Raw genomic sequence first — 18,017 nt, forward strand, 5'->3', positions numbered from 1 at the left:
ACATTGTGGAATCTTCAGCATGGACATGGAGACGCAGCTGGTGAGTTTCTGGCCCAATAATACTCAGGCGTGGTGAAGGTGCGTCTCAATGCATTTCAAAAATAGGATCAGTGTGCGTTCTCCAAATTAGTCACCCTTTTTCATATCCCCTTTCAAACCCTTCCTCCTCCTTCGGCCCTCTTCCACATTCAACAAAACTATTTCTTCCCTTCACACACCACAAAAATTTCTTCCGCTCACGCACACACAGTCTTTATTCTTCCCTCCACAATTACTACCACCCATACTATTGTCAGACACTCACCGCTCCGCCACTGTACAGACAGCCGCACACAGCAAACATGTCTTACAACGCCACCGTCGATTTGCGCACCGCAGACATCACCCGCTCCGTGCAAGCCTCGATTGCCAGCGGCCTCGAGGGCATCATCAAGCCACTCCTCGAGCAGAAGCAGTATGCCGGGGACAGCGACCGCGACATCATGGGCCTTCGCCAGCAGATCACCGGTAAGTCGTGCGCACCGCCAGAGCGCAGGAGAAATTTCACTCACTGACATCTTACAGCCAACGTCAACATGCTCAACATGAACGGCAACATGCAGATCAAGCCGGCCCCGGTCCATATCATCACGCTTGACAATGGCAAAGAGATCGTCGCGCTCCTCTTCGTCGGCTCGGCCCACCCCACGAGGCTCAGCAAAGGGGCCAGCACCACCGTGGGTGCTCTCCAGAACCTGCTCAAGTACACTTCGCAGCAGCTCGCTGCTCGTTACCTCGCCACTCCCACCAAGACCTCTTCCAGCAAGGCCAATTCCAAGACGCCCGCTTCCGGCAACAAGTACATCACCACTCCGCGCAAGGTCGCTCCCGTCAACCCAGCTTTCGTCGCCACCACGCGCCCGCAGCAGCCGAAGGTCATCACCCCCGCCAAGCCCAAGAGCAACCACACCCGCATGAGCTCCGCGTACTTCCTCGCCTGGGACTCCAACGCGATCCGCAACGCCAGCTTCGACTCCGAAGACACCGCCACCCCAAGCCCAGACTCCATCGACTCCGGCTACGGCGGCGCCACCCTCGCCCGCAGCTTCGGCAGCAACGCTGACACCCGCTCCGGCAGCACCACCGTCGTCGACGCCGGTGACCACACCTACGTCAATGTCGACATGCAGCACTCCGGCGGCGTCGTCGACATCAACCCTGCCCTCTTCTGAGCGAACCGCACAAGGCAAGCAACTAGGTAGCTCGTTCGGCTGACATCACTTCACGATCACCGACGCCGACAGGCTATCAATAACGCTTGGCTTGTTGGCAACACATTCGTTCCAGCAGGAGAGTATGGTTCTGAGGCTGCGGCATCTGGCATGGTCGTCGCAACATTTGTATGGTTTGGTCCTCGATTGGGCTCAAACGTACGCATCGCATCGTCATCATCAGCATCGTGAGAGAGAAGAAGTTCTAGCGCCTTGTCCTGTTCTGTATGAGCGGCAATGGCAAGGACATCGCACAAGGACATCGCACAAGGACATCGCAAGAAGACTGACTGTATGAGATCTTCGCAAGGGCTGGCAACCTTGACAAGATCGGATTATAGTAGATAGCATTAGCTCGTAGAGGGCATAGCTTCTTCTTTCGGGGAGTCTAGTAATCACGTTCATCAACCATTATGGTAAGGCTCTCAAGTTCGTTGTTCCGATACGCCGTCTTCATCTTTCTCTCCGCTTGCTGGTCCACCTTCCGTCAAATACGACAGCCATCCAACGGCACAAACCCCCACGACGCAACCATGAGATCCATGTTTTCTGTATCCGCCTCGCAAAATGACCATGCAAAGCATAAGCAGCGAGACCTGCTGGATCGATAACTCGGGTACAGTTGACTTGCTCAATGCTACGCCAAACCACCGACGCTCTGGACGCTCTCGCTCATGGCGTGGGATGCCACGATGATTGGCTAACTCCGCGTCTGTGATGTCCCACTGGCCTCGTGACCTTTCGTTTCTGTCTCTGCCACCCTCCCTCTACAGCCAGCAGCAATAAGGTTGTGCAGACTGGCCGAAGCGTGTGCTCACCAGGGAAGCGCGAAATTCGTGTTGCCGACAAGATTGTCCGAAATCAAATATCAGACCTTAATTCGGTCCGGTCGACTTGCATCGCACGTGAACACTCACCTCCAACCTCCCACGTGACGACGGGAAGGACATCCATCGGTATGAAAGCCGTCTCTTTCTCATACTCATCCCCCAAGGCTCTGTTGTCCTCGCCCGCGCGCATGCAGCGAAGCAACACGCTCCATGCTACGCTCGTGCTGCATCATCACACGCAGGCGATACGGCTGCGCTGCGTGTACCTATAGCATCTCGTCGTCGCCATGGACCAGCAGCGGCTCGCGTGGACTCATTACGGCGCATGCTGCTGTCGAGCAAGCATGCTCTAGTCATGAGCAGCAGCGATCGCAAAGGCAGGCTCGCGGAGCAAAGGACAGCCACCTGACGACCGCCTAACGCGTGCTATCGACGAGCGCATGATCTTTGTCTCAGTTCTAGGCAGGTGATCTTGTAGCATCACATAGCTAACACGAGCCTCAAACAGACTTCTACCATTGCAATCGACACTTTAGCTCGCGCGACTTGTATAGCACCGGAAAACAGAGACCCATCTACACACCAAGTGCGCTGAATCCACAAAACAAGTCCGGCACCATGGCAGCGGTCCAGAAGAGGAAGCGCGAGTCTCAAGACATTGGCAGCATGCGCGCGGCACCCGCTATGAATCAGACCAACAACGAGTTCGAGCAATACCAGTTACAAGCAGACGACGAGGGCATGGACTTTTCTGGCCTCATACAGCAGGGTGGAGATCACATCGACACAGGAGACGTACAAGCAGACGCCGGTCACGTACCAGCACAGACTGCCGATGCTACGAACCACGCCAGCGACACCGCCGCAGCTGCCATGGCGCAGTTCCATACCATGACCGTCCCACAATCCACCGAGCAAGCCTTCATGACTCAACCAACGGAAGGTGCAGACCGGCAAGGAGGGGAGCAGGGCGGTGCGAGCGGGCAACAACGGACTACAAGCTTTGGCGACTTCGACACGACTGGCAACCAGTCTTCACCGAACGGCGATGGTTCACCGGGTGCCACAGGCGCCGGATCAGGATCTCAGAAGCCGAGTGTGGGCTCTGACGAGTGGCACAAGATCAGGAAGGACAACCACAAAGAGGGTGCGTAAAGCCATGAATCCCTTCTACGAACTATACTAACATGATCTCCAGTCGAGCGCCGCCGCCGCGAAACCATCAACGAAGGGATTAACGAGCTCGCCAAGATCGTTCCCGGCTGCGAGAAGAACAAAGGCAGCATCCTGCAACGCGCCGTCCAGTTTATCACGCAGCTCAAGGACAACGAATCGCAGAACATCGAGAAGTGGACGCTGGAGAAACTGCTCACCGAACAGGCAATCGCCGAGCTTAGCTCTAGCTGTGATAAGCTTAAGAGCGAGTGCCAGCGCGCGTGGGCAGAGGTCGAGCAGTGGAAGAAGGCGGCGCAGAAGGCGGGCGTCTCGATCGATGAGGATGGTAAGGGGGATACGGAGGATGCGGATGCTGACTGATGATGGCAGTGCGGGCACGACTTCTCTTTCTTGTTTGTTCATGTCTTGTTCGACTTGCTGGAGGCAATGTTCGGTGATGTTTTGATCTGCTATGTGCATGACGGCGGGCTTGTTCGGGATGGCTGTTCAGCGGGACGAAGGCACATTCATGGCGGCGTTGAAAGGCGCTCGACCACCTCTACGGTTCGGATGTCCATAGTGCGTCCATAATTGATACGAAATCATGCTTGACGGCAAAACAGTACTCCTGATCTCTGTGGAGGTATGGTGTAGCTGATGTCCTCTGCTGGCCTCATATCACGGGCCACGCCCACAGACGCCACTGAACTCCACGCTCATGCTTTTCAACGAATGCCTATCCCATCCACAAGCCCTCCGCTCAGTAGAACGACTCAACCATCGTCTCCTTATTCGTCGTATTGATCGCCCCCGGCCCACTGCCCTCCCCAAGCTTAAACACCGACTCAATCACACTCAGCTCCGTGGCCGTCGTGTCCAACCCCGTCACCGCCATCCAGTCATTCACCACCATCCCCGCGCCCACCACGGGACTCCCGCGATTCACACTCCCGGCCACCAGCGGCACCTGCAGCAGACTCGACAGCTCGTCCTGGTCCTGTATCGAGGTCTTCGGATGCACGATCCCGCCCTGGTTCGACAGCGCCATGTACGACCCCGTGAGCACGTTATCCGCAATCGTCTGTCTGAACACCTCCACACCCAGCACGTCTGCGATTATCTCCTCGCTCTCCCGCTCTAGATCCGGGTGCACGAGCGCCACATGATCGTTCGCGCAGATGACATTCCCCAGCGCTGACAACCGCTCCTCGATCCTTTGTATCTTCACCTCGTCCGGGATGGAATTTCGCAAATGCTGCAGCTCCTGGTCCGTAGTCGTAGTAGGGACGAGCAAGCCTTTGCGGTTCCCCGCGGTCAGGCGGCCGACGATGCGCGTGCCGGCGATGGTGCAGTGGCAGATGGGGATGACGTCTTGCAGCTCGGCTTCGAAGATGGAGTAGAAGTTTTCGGACGCGCCGACGGCGACGAGGGCGTAGGCGTTGGTGAGGGAGGCGAAGACGCCGACTTCGTTGCTGTTCTCGAATGATGCACGGACCGCCATGTTTGATTGATGTCGCAGTTGGTCGTGTCGAGTATGGTTTTGTGAAGTGGTATGGTCTTCGAGGTCTAGTGATGCTGCAGAGGAGGATTGGGAAGGTTGGTGATTTGTGTGGATGTTTTCAGATGTCGAGGCCGAAGCAGCTGATATGGAGGGGTCTTTTAAATACGCAACTAAGATTTCTGCGCCTCGAGTCATTCACCTCGATATGGCTCTTACTGCATCATCCCGACTTTTCAGATGACTCACGACACGACGTTGGACTGTGGATTTGACAATAAACATGAACGGAGACATCGAAGCAGACTTGCAGAGCAAAGATCTCTCATTCTCGGCACAAGAGGTAGGTACTGTACAGCGAAGAGGCAAACAAGCAAAACGCCACTCATAATGCATCAGCAGCCTCCTTTGGGCGCCCATCGTGTTCCTCCGTAGAAAGCAAAACAGCGCCTTCCAAGTTTCTTTCAACCTTCGTCAACATCCTCCTTCATCCATACCTCCACGTCTCATGCCCACCGCTGCCATTGCTGCTCCCCATCTGCGGCGTATGCGCTGGCCCATACCCCGTCTGCGCAGGCGCCGGCCGCGGCAGGATCTTCTGCTCCAGTCTCGGCAACGTCCCCCAAGCCTTATGACCCGGCGCCACTTGTCCAGGCGTATTGGGGTCCGACAGTGGGCTCGGCGTGGGCGCTTTCGGGCTCTGCCACATCATCGCTGTGTCGTATGCCTGGCCGAAGCTGTTGCGAGGGTGCTGGTGCTGATAGGGGATGTAGCCTTGGTCGCGCAACGCTCGCGCTTGAGCACCTTCGCGAGAGGCTGTGCTGGGCATCGATTGAATCTGCTGCTGGAATTCGGCTGGGGTGGAATAAGTCGGTCCAGGCACCCGTCGCGGCGGCGGGCCATGCCCGTGGAAGTGCTGAGGTGGTGGTGGGGACGGGAGCCTCAGACCAGCCTTGTCCCATATCTGAGAAGGTGGAGTCCATGGCTGGCTCCCACGACGGTCTTGCGGCACAGACATTGAGGCCCGAGGGGTGTGGATAGAGCGACGCCTCTGATCTTCCGTCGTCGATTGCAGTTGGGCCTGGTAGGCTGCAGAAAAGCCGCCACCTAGTGGGTATGGTGATTCGTAGACCTTGGGCTTCCGGCAGTAGCTCTGGAAAAGGTAAGGATACTTCTGCAAGCTCGCTAGGTAGGCGTCATCCGTGGAAGAGCCATCAGCATGCTTGTGACCGGAAGTAGCGGAGTGTGTGGTGGCGGGAGTAAGTGGTGCTCCGTACGGAGAGTGATAGCTCTGTGCGGACGACGTCGGTCGGCTGCCGTTCGACTCGTACGGGTTGGGTGGCGGTGGGCTGGCTGCCATCATCTGCGCTACAGGTGCTCGACCTTGGCCCGGCCCGCCGTTTGCTTGCTGTTGCCCGATAGACTGGTAGTTCGGCACATATCCTGAATGCTGCGAAGTGGGCCGCTGCATGCTCTGTTGTCCATGAGACACTCTACGGACGGCGTTGGTGAAGCTGCTATACTCGCCGGGCACCGCAGCTGGGAGCGTCCGCATGGAATAGTAGTGGTCGGTAGGGAATGCTCGAAGCGGGCCAGAAGTCAAGGACATGTCAGCGTTCTGGTAGCTGTGCTGTGGGCCATAAGTCTGCGACATCCGACGTCCGTTGCTGCTGTCGGCGAGGAAGTTCTGCTGGTTCGCAAGCGACTGAGCGTCGACCCTGTAGTTGTGCGCCTGCATCTGATCTTTGGGCTTGTAGATGTACGGCCTATTGCTGTTGTCGTTATTGTTGCTGCGCATGTTGGCGGTCGGAACAGCGCTGAAGTGGTTCTGCCTCTGGATCGGCACAGCTTTAGCTGGCTGGATGGGTTGCTTTGATGCATGATACTGGTAGACAGGTTTCGATGGTTGCACTCGGTCGAGGAAGTTGGCCTTGGCTGCCACCTCACTCGTTCCAGCCTTGTCGGTGAAGAAGCTCTTCGCTTCCGTGGAGGGATCACCCAGGTAGAAGTACAGCTGATCAGGAGAGTCCAGTTTGATGTTGAGCTTGAGAGGTGCCTGAACCTTGGAAGAGACGTAGCCAGGTGGTGGCATGTCCATGTTGTAGAAGTCATGCCACTTGTAGTCTGGGTTCTCGTAGAACGGCTGACCCTGGTCCGGCACACCGTCTTGTCGGTTCGAGATAGATAGAGCCTTCCTGTTCAGTCCTTCGGGCATAGCAATGGCTGCAGAGGTCGGCTTCTGTCGCTGCGAATCGTCGGGATCCAAGATGCAGAGCCACTTGTACTCAATCTCAACGCGGTCCCTGCAATCATCAGTCAGCATGTTTTCGGAAACTGCAAAGCACTGAACGTACCCTTCAGGCAGCACATCAACGACCAAGCTCATCTCGCTCGGCCTGTTCTCCACCACCAAACCAGCAAACACCTCGCCACCGATCAGCTGTGCCTGCACAACATCGTTATACTTCACTTCTTTGGCGTAATTGTTGATGCGACTGCTCTTCTCCAACGACTCCACGTTCAAGTTCTTCGGCATCTTCGGTCGATGGTACTTGCAGCGGAAGTCGTATCCTTCTTCAAAGTACTCTGTCCCATCCTCACCAAACGTCGGTACCACACCGCAGTCAATGAGTACACCCGCAGCAAGCGCGCACGTAGCGTGGAATGCTCGGGTGCACTTCTTCGATGAACACTGGAAGCATGCTCCGCGCTTCGAGCGGCAGAAGTTGCACTTCAGGTCCAGACGAGCGCGATCGATGGTGGTGACGCCACAGACCTTCTCGAATCCATCATCGCTCTTGACAACGAACGTCTCTGGGGTGTAGAGTGCGCATGACTTGTGAGCCTTCTTGCCGTTATCGGTAGGTAGAAGCTGTTCCCATGGGTTGTCGTTCGGACACATGCAGCACGGCTCGCGCGTCGGAACCCTAAGCTTGATGCGGATCTTCTTCTTTTTCTTGGGCTTCTCCTCTTTCGCGCCACGCTTACGTTTCTTCGACGCCGGCTTGCCCTTGACACTAGCAGGTGGCGAAGGGAGGTTGCCGTCTTCGTCCATGTCCGATTCATCGTCTGTCTCTTCAATGTACTCCGGGGTTGGCTCGCCTCTGAGCTTGCGCTCGATCTCGTTGACATCGACCCAGACGTTGTCCGTCTCACAGTGACACTTGCGTGCGATGCGGCCGTACTCAAGCCATGACTCAGTAGCGAAGTTGACCGACTCCGCACAGTTGTAGCCGATGTTGTAGCCAGAGTGATAGCCGTACGGGAACGTGATGACAAACTCGCCTTCGTAGTGCACAAGCTTGTTCACCTTGACACCATACTGCTTCTGCAGTACATCTGGCGAGATGAGGTAGGTCTTGTGTCGCAGGAACTGATCGCAGTTCTTCGCATCGACTGGCCACACGCTTTTCATGGCTTTCTCGAACTTGCGAGCGTCTTCCTGAGAGATGCTGTACCACTGCTTCGGAGCACCAAAGTGGATGTAGTTAATGCTGTAGAGATCCACGTCCTCAAGATGCCATGCGAATGTAGCCTTCCACATGCCCATGTAGAGGTAAGCTGTGTTCACACCAGGAACCTTCGTGCCAAGCACGTCGAGCAGATTCTCCAGGTGTGCGACGTTCCAGCTGGTGGTATCATCTTCGAAGAGCGAGCCAGGCATATCGGCGGCATACATTGGTTGGTTGAATCCAAGACTCTTCCAGTAGTGAGCCTCTAGTTCTGCACATCGTTCTGGCGTAAACTCGTCGAGATCGTCAAGCTTGTAGTCGAATTCCTGAAACGCTTCCTCGTCGACGTAGTCTACCTTCTCGGCAGTGTTGTTGAGTCGCCTAGAAGTGACGGACTTCGCTTGACCTTGACCACCACCTCTTGGTTGACGACCCTTTGGCTTGGGTGCAGGCTTGGTCGCAGGCGAGTCAGGCGTGGGCGGAACCTGAGTGTTGCGACTGCTCCGCCTGCCCTTCGTCTCTTCTCCAGCATCCGCATCTTCGTCGGCCTTCGCAGGACGCCTGGCTGGCCTGCCTGGCTTCCGCTTTGGCTTCGGAGCGTCATCCACCTCGGCTACTGGTGTAGCAGTCGTACGTCCCCGGAGATTGCCACCTCCTCTGACAACCTTCTCCTGATGCCGTCTCCGCTCGCCACGCTTTGCAGGTGGCTGGTGTGATGTCTCTTCGGTAAGACTCTTCCACTCCGGTAGATTGTAGGACCTCTGCTTCTCGACGTTCTGCTGCGTGTAGATGCCTTGTGTGCCGTTGAACTCCTGCGTGATCGGGTTCTTGATCTTGATTCCCTTGACAGCATCGTCCAAGTTGGGAAGCGAGTCGCGCCTAAAACATTGTTAATACCTGTCTCGCCCCTCCACACTAAGTGCAACCTACCATTCCTTCGGCGGGATAACCTTGACAATCCCAGACTTCATGCCGTACTTATCAATCTTATCAACGAACTTCTTGAAACTCCGAAACTGGTCCATCGTCGGCTTGAAGACGGGCACTCGGCCGTTATCCCAGTAGTGATCCGGCTCGATATCTTCCAGCTCATCCTCGTCCAAATCCAGATCGCTCAGTTCAGAGTCATCGTGTTCCTTCTTCGTCTCTTCGTGATTCATCTCCTCGCTCGTGGGTGGCGTCAATGCGGTCGCAGGCTTCGGTGCCGCCTCGATCGTTGTCTTTGGGTCAGGCGACGTGCCAGCGGACGCCTTCATCGGCACGTCTGCTGGCAGAGATGCAGCTGCCATGATGGGGGTGGTGTGCTTGTAGGTAGCCGCTCGGAGGAGAGGGTCGCTCGTGGATTGCCGATCGCGGCGTCCCGGGCGCAGTTTTCACGCGACTGCGTCGCTTCAGTCAGTGCTGCTCATCTGTGAGGCTCTTGTCACCATCGGCGGAGGCAATGAGGCTGATAATGGTGTTCGACGAGCTGTGTAGGCATGCAAAGTGACGATTGCGCGCGAAGCTGCTGCTGGGAGGAGGTGCTAGGTCCTCGCTCTTGGCGAACCAAGATAGGCCGCAACAAGCGAGCGGAATGTGGCCCGTCAATCTTTGGACGACAAGTCACTTTTAATATTGCAACAAAGACCAATTGTGAGGTACGATCAGTTGTCAGAGACTTTGAGAATGGTATGGAATTGTTTCATGATAAGTACAATCAGCACCATCAAGGCCTCATAAATTTGTATTTGTTATCACGTGATGTTATCTCTAGGTGCAACACTTTCAGTACCTTCTCTTCATCTACCTGAGAAGCATACACAAGCAATCGTCGCACTCCGAGCCTGAATAAGATCATCCTGCCAGAATTTTCAAACGAATTCACTGAACGGGCGTCGCATCGCGGCCTTCTTGCTTTGCCCAACCAGCTATTCTCCTCCCCGCCGCGACTTCGGTCTGAACCTCAACAACTATCCAGCATGGCAGTCTCCATCTTCCATTCCACACGGCTAGAGACCAACAGAGAGAGTATCGATTGAAGAAGGAAGAGGAAACACGAGTCGGAGAAATGGTAATGGAAGGGTACCTGCATCGGCAGCACTAATGCACGACATGATCTGGTCAGAGGCTGACCCCGGATCTTCGTAATCCGATCCATCGCCGCGGGTGGCACCCATGCAGCAACCATGTGGCAGCCCTAAGACATTGACACACCGCCGAGGCTGCTCCGCTTGCTGTGCTCGTTCACTGTGTCGTTTTTCATCTGGGTTTTCCCGGCCTGCTCGGCGTTGTATTGGGCGTGCGGTACGAGTTGTGCTGCACGGCTCGTCTACTCACCCAGTACGCCAGGTTTGGGACGACGTCGCAGGTGCGCTTCTGCTCGCATAGCTTGAAGCTCACAGGTCCTCGTAGAAGGCTCTTCAATCATGTGGTGAAGACAAGATGGCTTGGGATGGTTGTTTGCAGACCTCTTCCTGCTCGCAAGCACAGTTCGCGGGGTCCGATCTCCGACCAGACCTCCGAGCGGCTGCTCGCTGCAGGTGAACGAGTGGGCAACCAATTCGAAGCCGGGCGTCTCTGAACGTTTTTGCACTTGCTCTGTTTGAAGCTTCTCGATTTTGCATGCTTCACGAGAATGAGTAGAGAACTTACAAATGAACACTCAGGACAGCTGCTCCTCCCAGTGAGCCTTTCCACTGGCAGAGTAAATTTCATAGGTAAGCATGACGGTCGTCGGTCTTTTTCCTCGACCAATACTGGAAGTCATTTCTCACGTCGTCCGCTTCACTCGCGGTGTCGGAGTCCAGCTTCTACATTGACCTTTAGCTGCACCAAAGACATCGTTCTCCTTCTTTGGAGTACCGAGCTGGCCAGCCAGTCTTTGCGCAGCCGGTGTCATCGCTGCACCTTTCTTTGGCGCACTGGCAAATTTGGGCGTTGGAGTCCTTGCAGGCGTGATACCAAGACTCCGTAGCTGGTCAAGCCTACTCCCGCCTTTCTCCTTCCTTCGCCCAGCATCCGCCTTCTCCACAAGTCGCATGTGCAGATCTTCACGCTTGCTGCGCTCCCGCAGGTTGAAGGGGTTACTGCCGCCGTCCGCATCAGCTATGGGCAGGAACTGCATTGCCGCTTCGCGCTCCGCTGCATCTGCTTCTTCGTCCGTGATGGGTACTCCGATCTCTGATGGCGTTGGCTCAGCGTCCACGAACGCGTAGCCGTTCACTCGAGGGGTCTCAGCTCCATGATACCCGGACTCAGACTCTGTTGCTTTTGGTCGACCTGAGATAGCTGCGTCTATAGCACTCACGCTCGGGCTAGGAGGAATGGTCAGGTCACCTGTGGGGGCGGCTGCCGTGATAAAACGAGTGCTAGTGAGGGAGACGGCTTTAGGTGGTGCGGCCGAACGATCCTGAGCCTTTTGCGCCTCTGTCATAGACGAGTCTTCTATGCTCTCAGGTCCAAACATGAATGGGTTCCGCGGTCCCTGGCGGTCTCTAAAGCTCTCGACAGAAGCAGGTCGAGCGCTTAGATCTTCTGAGGGGCCAGCTGAGGCAACCGCCAACCTCTGCTCGCCCGCAGAGTTCTTCGTCACCAACGCGGTAGAAGTACTTGTGCCGTTTTCCAATAGCTTCTGCTGCCTCTCTCGGTGTGCGATTTGTCTTGGTGCCAGGATCTTGTTGCCGTTGTGGAAGAATTCGTACTTGGCCGCTCTCCTCTCGTTCTGCTTGTCCAATAATGCGTTGAAGCTCTCATTGTCCTCTGAAGTATACTTGGCTTGAAAAGCGTCCAGAGACATGTTCACATCTACCTCGGGCGTCTCTTCTGGAGCAAAGTCGTTGTTCACTGGGGTCGCTGGTGTCCGCATTGGTGTCCGCGCTGGAGTACTACCAGCATAACCTCGCGGTGTCTCCCTAGCTAAAGTAGTCCGTCGCGGCGTGAAGCTCGTCCCTCTTCCCATTCTCCGCCGGCCCTCAGGACCTGGAGTCATAACCTGTGTCAACTTCCGCCCGGCTTCGCGAATCCAGTCATTGTTGTCGCTGTCCAGCGCTGCCATGTACTCCTGTTGCGCCCCGGTCTCCAGTAGCCCCGGAAAGAAGTCCCGCGCGATGATGTGTGACACAGCGTCTGAATATACGTCTTCATCCAGCACTTTCGGAGGTCTCTTCTGTCGCTTTGGTAGAGGCGGAGGTGGCATGAGGGCGGTGTCGGATGAGCGCTTCACGAGCGCAGTCGGATTCGGAGTTGCCATAGTGTCGAATACCGAGTGTACGCGGTCCGACATTGGTATACTTGATGGTGTTATGGAAATGTGGCCATGTAGAATAAGAAGGAGAGAGTTGCGGATGCCCGCAGCCATATCTGGCTTACGTAAATATAGACTTTCGCTAGCGCGATTCAGTCGAGCTCGCTGTATGAAGTTCTTCGAACCTGACCTTGACTTTCACTTTTTCATACACACAGTCATTGAAGTCGGAGCCGGCTCGAAACATCGTATACAGTCAAAGAGATTTCGCGACTGACCTATACTCTGTTACATCAGGCTGCAAGCAACAAGTACACCTATCGCACCGAAACAGCTTACGATGGACGCCCTCCCAGCTCAGAGCCGGCCAGCAGAGTCGAAGAGCGCGAAGAAGAAGCGTGCGAAGGCCGAAGGTGGCGCCAACGGCTCCGTCTCCCTGACCGCCGTCCCTAACATGAACTCCAAGGAAGACTCCAGTGTGGACGCCAAAGCGGACAGCGACGGCAGCTATGAGCACCCCTACATCAAAGAGCTCAACAAGCAGATCCGCAATACGCACAAGAAGCTCGGAGGCATGCAGAAGGTCGATGCCGTCATGGCCGAGAACCCGAACACCTCCCTCGATGACCTCGTCGCCCAGCGCAAGATCAACAACGACCAGAAGGCCTCCGTCCTCAAGAAGCCTCAGCTGCAACAGCAACTCGCCCAGCTCGAAGAGCAGATCTCCCAGTACCGCAAGTTCGCCGCCGAGTTCCAAGACCAGCTGTCGAAGCAAAAGGAGGATCTGACGTCACAGCATGTTAAGGAGGTGGAGAAGCTGAGGGAGGAGCTGAGCAACGAGGGCAAGACTGTTGGGTTGGTTGAGCTCCGTAGCAAGCTGCTCACCCTCTCGCAATTCCTTCGTCTTGCTGCCGCGAAGCGTGGCGTGCCCGAGGAAGCGGAGACCCAAGAGGGGTACGCATTCGAGGGTGCCTTGCTGGGCGTGTACGGAGGAGATGAGAAGGCTGTCGACACTGCGCTGAAGTTGATCGACGGCGCCGACGAGCAGGTGCCGAACGTTGATGGCCACCCAACCACTGTCAAGTGTGAGTACATCCACCCTTTCGAGGTCACGTGCGGCAGAACTTGTCTACGTGCCGACACGTCATTACCACATTCGAGCTAACGATCCTGTAGACTCCGAGATCAAGCAGTCTGCTGTCGTGCACGCGCCTTACTCTGCCGAAGAGAACTGGGTCGACTCGGTCGCTGAAGCAACTTCCGCTGGCGCGCAACCAGGCGAGACCGACCCTACCATCGCTCACGCCGGCCTCAACGAGCTCGACACTTCCGCTCAGAGCAACGGTGTTACCCCAGCTGGTGCCGATGAGCCCCTCACGTCTCCACCGCAAGCAGGCGCGGGTGACGAGGCGGGAAATGCGGCTGGTGACCGCTGGGACACTGCTGTCGCCGGTGCCGATGCCAAGGGCTCGAACGACGGCCTCGAGATGGTCGCTCGTCCGTCCGATGAAGTTGATGTGCCCAACCCCTCTGGCCTACCAGCGGACGCTCTGCAGGAGAGTAGCGGCAACGCCTGGGCCGATGAGCAGCCGGACTACAGCGACCCACCGGCCGGTTTCGTCCCAGGCGCTGGTGGTGCAGGCACTGGTGAAGTTGCAGCTGACGACGTGAAGGCTACGATGGCCGCCGGAGAGCCGCAAGTCGATGCTAGCTGGGCAGCTGCTTCGGAGCCAGCTCAGCCGCTCGCTGCTGGTGGTTGGGCCGACGGGGATGCGGCTGCCGGCGCTGTTCCAGGTCAGGAGGAGGGTGATGGCTTCCAGTCGGTGCCTGGCCGTCGCGGCGGTCGCGGTGGAAGAGGGCGTGGCGATGGAGAGTTCAGGGGTCGCGGTCGCGGTCGTGGTGGCTTCAGAGGCGACGGAGAGTTCAGGGGTCGTGGACGTGGCGGTTTCCGCGGTGGCCGAGGCGAAGGGGAGTTCCGTGGCAGAGGCCGTGGAATGCGCGGCGATGGGGAGTTTCGAGGACGCGGAGGACGCGGGCGTGAGCCCGCCGGCCCTCGTGGTGGAGCTGAGGGCGCTGCTCTCGGCGCTTCCTAAGCAACCAACACATCATCCTTCGACTTCGAGTGGCTTGCTTGTTTGCTTGCTGGCGTTTTTAGCATGCTGAGCATTCGCATGGAGCTGGGGATCAACTGGATGTACAACATGTGAGTGAGAAAAAGACTATGGAGCGATCTGGAGGGTTCGGATGTCTGATAAGAACCTGCTGAGCATCCTTCAGATGAAGATGGCTTCTGTACCATATGATAGCTCGTCGGGTGAATAAGACTGTTCCTGACGACAACCAACTCCCCACGAAATCCTCGTTACTCGTACAGTAGTAAAACAAAGACATCCGAAAGCCCAGCTCCCACCCGCACCAACCTCATCCCAATCCTCACTTATCAATAAAGTTCTTCATATCAAACTCATACCTGTCCCACCTCGCCCCAATCATCCCCTCCATCTTCGTCAACAACGCCTTCAAAGCCCCCTCCGAGCTCTCGGCCTCTGGTCCGTGGACGAATATGGAGAACGAGCCCCGGGTGCGCACTCCAGCGCCGGGACGCGATGAGCCGGGCTGCCAGGAGAGGATCACTGCTTCCGTCTTATTTGGGGTCCGGGATTTGCGGGTGATGAGGTGGATGTTGTCGGGGAAGGGACGCCAGTAGGTGTAGTGGAGTACCCAGAGGGTGTGTGCGTTGTCTGATGGAAGGGCAGTGGGGTTAGTCGTAGTTGATACGGGGTTTGCCTGGGATGTGTACCGAGTATTTGAGCCCGAAGGCCGGATATGTCTCCTGTGCTGAGTTGGAGGGCATTTGATGTCGCTTCTGAATCAATTTGTTGTGTTAGCCTTCGCACAGTATCTCAAGGGACAGGTGAAACATCTTCCTTTCGTCAATTCTATGCAACGCAATTATTGACGCCGTATATCGACCAAGGTCAATGTATGGACATTGAGCTTACCTGCTGGTAGTGAAGCCTCTGATGGCGGCGTTTCTCGCCGGTATGGAGGTGGTGCTGGAGTTGCCATTTGCTCTCTATTAAACGTCTATCACGAACATGAATGCCCTGAAGCAACTTATGTACATCTCCATCTCTAAGGGCGCAGGATGCAGATCCGCCTGTGGCTTAGTAAAGCCAAGCAGACGACACGGGCGGTGTCCTGTCATGACCACGACGGGTTACCGGGGCTGCAGCGCTCGAAAGCGGTCATATGGTACTCACTGCCCTTCCACCGCCCCCATAGACCCCGCTACCGTGAACTCCGGGCCACAGAGTCCATCACCGCTGATAGCGAGACCGGGAGGCTGAAATGTTCTCCAGACAAGCTTCTCCGGAATAACGGATAATTCGGCAGCTAACCAGCTCCCCGGAGTCAGTTGGGCAAACCAGCACGTCACCACACGGGCGAGAGCAGCTGCTTCCGCGGCGTCTGCTATCCTTGGCTCTTCCCAGTCCCAAGCAGGTTGCACGCTTTGGCTCTGGCGCGTTAGCGCATCATCTGCCATTGTAGCCGTCGTTTGAGTTCTGTTTGTCTCTCCTTCCTCTTGCTCCACCACGACAAGCAACATATCTCTTTCCTTCCTCCCCTTCTGCTGCACACGTCCCCTTCTCCCCTTTGTCATCAGCATGGTGGGCAAACGCTCGTACGCCGGTCGACCCGATCAACCGCGGGCAGCACCGTATGCGGAGAACTCCAACGGCGACGTCGAGAGCGGACATCAAAACGGTCACGCCAATAGCAAGGCGAGATCGCGTTCCTACAATGGGAAGGACGGAGACGTCAGACCTAGGCCACGGATCTGGCGATTCAAAGATGCGGCGATGACTGCACTTGAGGACAAGAGAAGGGAAGATTTGAAGAACAAACTGCTGTCGGGAGTTGACCGTGAAGGTCTTGAGCAGTTCCGCAAGTCCGACGACCAGCTCAAGGAGATCAAGAACAAGAAAGTGCGCGCCTTCTACGAGGGTCAAAATTCACGACTGAACGACTGGCTGGAGGTCGACGCTGTCGTCATGTCAGTGGCCGACGATGTCCTCGAATCAATGGATCCCGACCCAGACAACGACGGCCATCATGAACGCGGTGGAGGGATCCAACAGGTAGCAGGCAACGTCGGCGAGCTCCTCCCAGAAGACGAGAGAAAGGCTCGCGCCAAAGCAGAGAAGCGAGCAAAGTGGGCGATCAACATCAACGTCATCGCCAACGTTCTTCTCCTGGCTGGAAAGCTGGCCGCGGCTACGCAGTCCGGCTCGTTGTCTCTCATTGCGTCCCTGGTGGATTCTGCACTTGACCTACTGTGCACGATGATCATCTGGACAACCAACAAGTTGGTGCAATGGCGTCTGAATGCCCTCCAGAAGCACTTCCCAGTCGGCCGCAAACGCCTCGAACCCCTCGGCATCCTCGTCTTCTCCATCATCATGGTCATCTCCTTCCTCCAGATTCTACAGGAGTCGGTGGAGAAACTCATGCCTCTCAAGGGCACGGCTGAAGAACTGCCTATGATCGCCGTCGGCGCTCTTCTCGCAACTATCATCGTCAAAGGAATCATCTGGTTCGGCTGTATCCCCATCAAAACCACGCAAGTACAGGCTTTGGCTCAGGATTGCAAAACCGACGTCATCTTCAACACCCTCTCCCTGCTCTTCCCCTTCATCGGCTACAAAGCTCACGTCTGGTGGCTTGATCCTGCCGGCGCGGGCCTGCTCTCGCTCTTCATCATCTACGACTGGGGTGAGACGTGCTTCGAAAACGTCACCCGACTCTCCGGCCAAGCGGCTGATGACAGCTTGAAGAAGAAGCTCATGTATCTCGCATACCGCTTCTGCCCTGTGGTGGACGGTTTCAAGTCTGTCACAGCCTACCACGCCGGCGATGGGATCTGGGTTGAAATTGACATTTTGATGAACGAGAAGACGAGGTTGCATGACAGTCACGATGTCGCAGAGACCCTGCAGTATTGTGCGGAGGGTTTGCCAGAGGTTGATCGCGCGTTTGTGACGGTGGACTACAGCTCGAGTGGCCCTACTGGGCATGCTTCGGATTCGTGAGCGGACGTGAGGGTGGGCTTGATTTGCATAGCGCGTTGATGGGGTGCATAGGCTGAAAGGGCATGCTTGCGAAGCATCCGCGTTCGGTGACGGCCTAAAAGTATCCAATGGCTAAAACTGTACTGATTTTGTAGTATTATGGCGAAGTACCGCGTTTGTTCGACCCCTCTCTCGGTCTCACCGTCACTCCGAGACGGCTGTAAAACATTTACATAGTACTCACAAAGCTTCTACCTATCCACTAAGCGCGGCTCTCAGGCTGCCACGCTTTCTTGTCTCGCTATCTGCTTCTATCGTGTTCTGAGCTCTACGAACGTCCCGGAACGGCGTTAACGAGGTCGCACAAGGCGCGAAAGGCGACAACAACCAGATTCGGTACCACCCTACTGACCAACTCCTGGGAGACACTGGCAAACATTCTTCTGCCCACTTCTGGCGCTTTGATATGACTCACACCAGTTTGAAGCTTCCCAGGCACCTCCAAGACGATTTGACAGCCACCTGAGGACTACATAGG

The 18,017-nt window shown here is 56.2% G+C and overlaps 8 protein-coding genes across 8 annotated transcripts; 4 read left to right on the plus strand and 4 right to left on the minus strand.

The window, feature by feature from the left end:
* Window positions 1-341: 341 nt before the first annotated feature.
* Window positions 342-1,211, plus strand: LTR77_002734 (uncharacterized protein; the record flags this gene model as incomplete). The annotated part of the gene is made up of 2 exons (XM_064799993.1): window positions 342-507; window positions 565-1,211. 2 exons carry the CDS (start codon window positions 342-344, stop codon window positions 1,209-1,211), a joined length of 813 nt encoding a protein of 270 aa, XP_064661332.1.
* Window positions 1,212-2,698: 1,487 nt separating this feature from the next.
* On the plus strand, window positions 2,699-3,616 carry CBF1 (basic helix-loop-helix protein; the record flags this gene model as incomplete). Its single annotated transcript, XM_064799994.1, has 2 exons — window positions 2,699-3,227; window positions 3,279-3,616. 2 exons carry the CDS (start codon window positions 2,699-2,701, stop codon window positions 3,614-3,616), a joined length of 867 nt encoding a protein of 288 aa, XP_064661333.1.
* A 379-nt stretch (window positions 3,617-3,995) lies between these two features.
* On the minus strand, window positions 3,996-4,736 carry TIF6 (Eukaryotic translation initiation factor 6; the record flags this gene model as incomplete). The annotated part of the gene is made up of 1 exon (XM_064799995.1): window positions 3,996-4,736. The coding sequence occupies one exon, from the start codon at window positions 4,734-4,736 to the stop codon at window positions 3,996-3,998; it is 741 nt and encodes a 246-aa protein (XP_064661334.1).
* Window positions 4,737-5,220: 484 nt separating this feature from the next.
* Window positions 5,221-9,474, minus strand: LTR77_002737 (uncharacterized protein; the record flags this gene model as incomplete). The annotated part of the gene is made up of 2 exons (XM_064799996.1): window positions 5,221-9,064; window positions 9,116-9,474. The coding sequence occupies 2 exons, from the start codon at window positions 9,472-9,474 to the stop codon at window positions 5,221-5,223; spliced, it is 4,203 nt and encodes a 1,400-aa protein (XP_064661335.1).
* Window positions 9,475-10,934: 1,460 nt separating this feature from the next.
* On the minus strand, window positions 10,935-12,413 carry LTR77_002738 (uncharacterized protein; the record flags this gene model as incomplete). The annotated part of the gene is made up of 1 exon (XM_064799997.1): window positions 10,935-12,413. One exon carries the CDS (start codon window positions 12,411-12,413, stop codon window positions 10,935-10,937), a length of 1,479 nt encoding a protein of 492 aa, XP_064661336.1.
* A 334-nt stretch (window positions 12,414-12,747) lies between these two features.
* Window positions 12,748-14,500, plus strand: LTR77_002739 (uncharacterized protein; the record flags this gene model as incomplete). The annotated part of the gene is made up of 2 exons (XM_064799998.1): window positions 12,748-13,492; window positions 13,584-14,500. The coding sequence occupies 2 exons, from the start codon at window positions 12,748-12,750 to the stop codon at window positions 14,498-14,500; spliced, it is 1,662 nt and encodes a 553-aa protein (XP_064661337.1).
* Window positions 14,501-14,840: 340 nt separating this feature from the next.
* On the minus strand, window positions 14,841-15,954 carry LTR77_002740 (uncharacterized protein; the record flags this gene model as incomplete). Its single annotated transcript, XM_064799999.1, has 4 exons — window positions 14,841-15,148; window positions 15,208-15,273; window positions 15,410-15,483; window positions 15,671-15,954. The coding sequence occupies 4 exons, from the start codon at window positions 15,952-15,954 to the stop codon at window positions 14,841-14,843; spliced, it is 732 nt and encodes a 243-aa protein (XP_064661338.1).
* A 121-nt stretch (window positions 15,955-16,075) lies between these two features.
* Window positions 16,076-17,500, plus strand: LTR77_002741 (uncharacterized protein; the record flags this gene model as incomplete). Its single annotated transcript, XM_064800000.1, has 1 exon — window positions 16,076-17,500. The coding sequence occupies one exon, from the start codon at window positions 16,076-16,078 to the stop codon at window positions 17,498-17,500; it is 1,425 nt and encodes a 474-aa protein (XP_064661339.1).
* Between the last annotated feature and the right edge of the window lie 517 nt (window positions 17,501-18,017).

Source organism: Saxophila tyrrhenica (genome assembly GCF_035928015.1).
Source record: "Saxophila tyrrhenica strain CCFEE 5935 chromosome Unknown scaffold_4, whole genome shotgun sequence".
Lineage (NCBI taxonomy): Eukaryota > Fungi > Ascomycota > Dothideomycetes > Mycosphaerellales > Extremaceae > Saxophila > Saxophila tyrrhenica.